This window comes from Furipterus horrens, unplaced genomic scaffold (assembly GCF_987537825.1).
Source record: "Furipterus horrens unplaced genomic scaffold, mFurHor1.1.pri manual_scaffold_4, whole genome shotgun sequence".
NCBI classification, from domain to species: Eukaryota; Metazoa; Chordata; class Mammalia; order Chiroptera; family Furipteridae; genus Furipterus; species Furipterus horrens.
Window position 1 is genome coordinate 65,865,374 of NW_028327174.1, and position 4,253 is coordinate 65,869,626.

The following is a 4,253-nucleotide window of genomic DNA, read 5'->3' on the forward strand; positions in this document are numbered from 1 at the left end:
GTTAAAGTTTTTTCTTTCTTTTTTTAAACAAGAGAAAGTAGACAGATACATGTTGGTAAATGCTAACTGTCCATATTCACATAGAGACACAGTGTGATCTCTGAGCCCAATATACAGAGAAAGGAGGAAAAAAGCTAGAATTCTATGCGCTACTACACAGGGCCTAGCACCCTCCAGCTTCCAGCAGAGCTAAGGAAGCAGAAGGTTTTTCTTTTTTCCCACAGAGCACGGTGGTGTTGATTCCATAGTTTTTGTCAAGATAGGGAGGGATAAAAATGAATTTGGAACAGAAAGGGGCCGAGATTCTTTTCCCACTGTATTCTGCTCAAAGTACATCCCCCTCCAAATAAGGTGAGAACCGTGGTGTAAAGGAGAGAAAAGAGACCTCAAAAACAGGGAGACTGAGCACAAGAGGAGGAAAACAAACAAACAAACAAACAAACAAACAAACAAACAAAAAAGACTGCACTTGCTCTCAGGGACTGGAGAAAATTTAAAAAGAAGGTTGGAATCCATCGGTGTTCCATTAGTCATCTTCTCCTTCATCTTCCTCTCCTTCCTCCCCCTCATCATCATCTTCATCTTCTTCACCTTCATCCTCATCCCCTTCTTCATCAATATCTTCTAACACTTCTTCTTCATCATCATCTTCTTCTTCTCCTTCCCCCTCTTCATCATCCATATCAGGGACTAAGTAGTACTGTAATGGATTTGGCCAAATATCATCTTTGATGACTTCTCCTAACTCATCTGCACCTGCATCAGAATGGTCAGTAAACCAGGTAAAAAAGCTCCCTGGTTCCTCATGTTGCCTCTTCCTGCTGGCTTTATTCTGAGTTTGACTTGAACGTTTCGTCAGATCCTTTCCAGATTTCCATTTGGTTTCAGTGGACTTGGAAGATGGATCACCACTCTCATTCAGATGAAATTCTTTGGAGAGAACTTTATTTTCGAAGTAAGGATTTTCATCATAATAGAAATCTATTCTGTAACCTGATTTAATATCTTCAAATTCTGTCACTTCAACTCTTGTCAAATAATGCAGTGCCTCTTCATCCTCTTCCCCAAGCAGGACAGACACTTGTGAGTGGTTGACAAATACTGTTACCCAAAAATTTGGGATTTTGGCGATCAATTCTGACCTCTTCTGAAAAAATGGTTGGCGGAGTTTGTTATATTTCTGTTCTACTTTCAAAATCTCCTCACTGACTCGTTCATTAAGTCTGTCTATTTCATTTTGTACTTCATCAATATATTCAATTGCTTCTTGCTGTTCTTTTTCTTCCTTTTGCAAGTCGTGGGAGGTTGATTTCTTCTCGGACTTGGGGGCAGGAGGAGGTCTCAGTTTCTTCGTCTGGGGTGGGAGCAAAGACTGGCATTTGGGTGCCATGCTGTGAGATAAGTCGGAGAATCAGAACAAAAGGAAGTTGCGCTGCTGGAAGAAGAGCTGAGAGATCAGGTGCTCTAGTTTTCTATTGCTGCATAACAAAGCACCCCAAAATTTAGTGGCTTAAAAAAGCATTTATTTTGCTCATGAATCTGAGTTTTGGAGATGTTTGTTGGCTCTGCTGGGGCAGCTTGAAGATTGTGGGCCAGAATCATATGAAGACTGATTTACTTACAAGTTTTGTCTGTTCTTGATGGGAAAATGGAGTGAGTTGGGGTCTAGTACAGCTGGGACTCCTTGGGCATCTCCATCTCTGTGGTGCTTATATGGTTTCGCCAGCACAGCTGTTGATATGTCAACTCAAGGCTCCCAAGTCTCATGTGCAAGAGAGGGATAAGAAAGCAGAAACTGTATCCCCTTTTACAGTCTATAGAGCCTGGGGAGTCTAGCAGTATCACTCCTAGTATCTACTGTTAGACACAAGTCACAATATTCAAGAGAAGGAAAATTAGACTACATCTTTTGATGAGAGGAGTATCAAAGAATTTGTAGACATGTCTTAAATCCATCACATAGGGATTTGTTTTTCATATATAATGTCTAGAGGGAAGCAGTTTTGTATCATGTGGGGCCCCATGATATAATAAAAATCAAGGTTTCTTCTACAGTCTTGTGCTCCCATTTTTAGTACATTGGTTTATGGTCTCAAAGTCTCAAGATGACTGCTTTAGATACAGATATTGTAACCATGTTCAAGACTAAAAAAAAAAAAAAAAAAAAGTGCAAGGAGTAGTGCCAGCAGCTTCTGGTGTCTTTTGTCAGCAAAATTTCACTTACGCTTCAGAGCTCTTGGCCAGGACTCTGTCAGAATGCTGTCTCTTGCTTCAGTGGAGATTTGAACGGTGACTACTTAGCTTCTCCATTCTCTGTTGTGGAGCTAGGAAAGGGTGAGGACCTCTGGAAATGGGCATTAAGTCAGCCAAGCCATGCTTCTGCCCCAATAAGCCTCCATATCAGACCCATAAAATTATGAGTAGGAGGAGCTTCAAAGAGCTTTTTCTTTTCCCTCCTCCAAGGTTAACAATGAAATGATCCAAATTTGGTCAGCAGAGAAAAAAATGAATCAGCTAATGAATGCAATCATTCTCAACTATATATTTGTAAATAGGATCAAAAGCTAGATATTGAATCAAATGAGTCATTTATACAGTTTAAACAGGAAGCAGAATTGGGTCACCACAGAAGCATCTGCCAACAAGATAGGAAAGACAAAGAAGAGGGGAGACCATTGACTTCTGACAAACAGTTAAAGCTGCCTTGCAGTACTTGCATTCGGAGGCCCAGGGCCTAAAAATAATTTGAGGGCAGGGCAAAAAGGAGCTATTAACTGATAGCCCTAACCCAAATTTTATATCTTATTTTAGAACATTTATTTTTTAGGCTTCTATAGTTCACTTGAGAACAGAAACAAGAAAATACTGTGAGTTGATGGATTTTATTTAATGCATCTGCAACAATTATTCAAATTTAGGCTTTAAAGTTTTATAACATTTAGCTAAAGAAAAAATCAAAACTTTCTTCCTCCCTGTAAGTACAGGGAGCACGCCCAGATCTATTGTCACATGCTATGGTGTCATACAAGTATAAAGAATTGACATTGTAGCACGTATTTTCCGGACCCTTTATGCACATAAGTATTAACACATGATCTGAACAATAGCTAAGGTTGAAAAATGAGACAACTGGGTTTACTGACTTTAATGGTGTTGAGAGCTCTTTCCCAGGTAAATTAACAGGTGTTCATTGAAAACACATATGCTTAAGGGAGAGAGCTGAATATAAAGAAATAATGTGCCCACAGTGAGAATTCCAGTAAATTCCAGGCTCCAACTTGCAATGAGTATAAGGGATACATGAGTGGTTAATTCTCAGGATAAGGAAAAAGGAATGGAGATTAGGAAAGCTTTTATAATGAAAGAATTCTGATATAAGGAAAATAAGTTATTCTAAGTGGCATAGCACATATAAAACAGAAAAGAAGCCCAGTTATTTGCAAGCATTCTCATTTATAGTTAATTTGGAATAGAAATGTATGCACATCTCTATTCAAAACAATGACCAACATGATCTAACATGAAACAGACACTTCTTAAACAAAATCATAAAATATATATTATGGATTTACCAATTATTTTTGTCACTTATAAGCTCTTTCTTCAATGTTTCTGATATCTGCAACATTTAATTAAGAAACAAAGAATAGGCTTATAGAGATCATGACTCCACATATTTTTTACTTGTATTTCAAATTATCAACATATCATGACTTGTGGTCCTCATAGGGTTTGACAAAATAATATATTTGAACTTTTCCTTTAAAAAACACCAGTTTAGAGACTTACTATAAGATTCTTCAGAATATCCCAAGCCACATGATAAAATTCTAAAGTGCGGAAACTGTCATAAACTTATTTTGCAACTCTCAAAAGCAAATGTCAACTGTTCTAGGCCCAGGATAAGTGTTCAATTTATACTCACAAAATTTCATTGAATGTCCAACATCTCTCATGAATTCATATGTATTCTTCATATATGAAATAATTCTTGAGATCAAATATTTCCCACACTCATTTCAAACTAGAAATTCCCATTGGGTTTTGAACGAAAAGATTTATTAGATAGTATTCAATTAGGTAACAGTATTTTTTTATTTTATTTATTTATTTTTAAAGAGAGGAGAAGGAAGGGAGAAAGAGAGGGAGAGAAACATCAATGTGTGGTTGCCTCTCACGTGCCCCCAACTGGGGACCTGGCCTGCAACCAAGGAATGTGCCCCAATGGGAATCAAACCAGTGGCCTTTTGGTT

At 37.9% G+C, this 4,253-nt stretch overlaps 1 protein-coding gene across 1 annotated transcript; it reads right to left on the reverse strand.

Annotated features, from left to right (window-relative positions):
* Positions 1-488: 488 nt before the first annotated feature.
* LOC150012119 (protein SET-like) lies at positions 489-1,390 on the reverse strand. The gene has a single exon (XM_090275643.1). It carries the CDS (start codon positions 1,388-1,390, stop codon positions 527-529), a length of 864 nt encoding a protein of 287 aa, XP_090131769.1. The 3' UTR covers positions 489-526.
* Positions 1,391-4,253: the final 2,863 nt, after the last annotated feature.

Excerpts from the sequence above, each read along its gene's own strand:
- LOC150012119 (XM_090275643.1), bottom strand. The coding sequence starts at position 1,390 with ATGGCACCCAAATGCCAGTCTTTGCTCCCACCCCAGACGAAGAAACTG.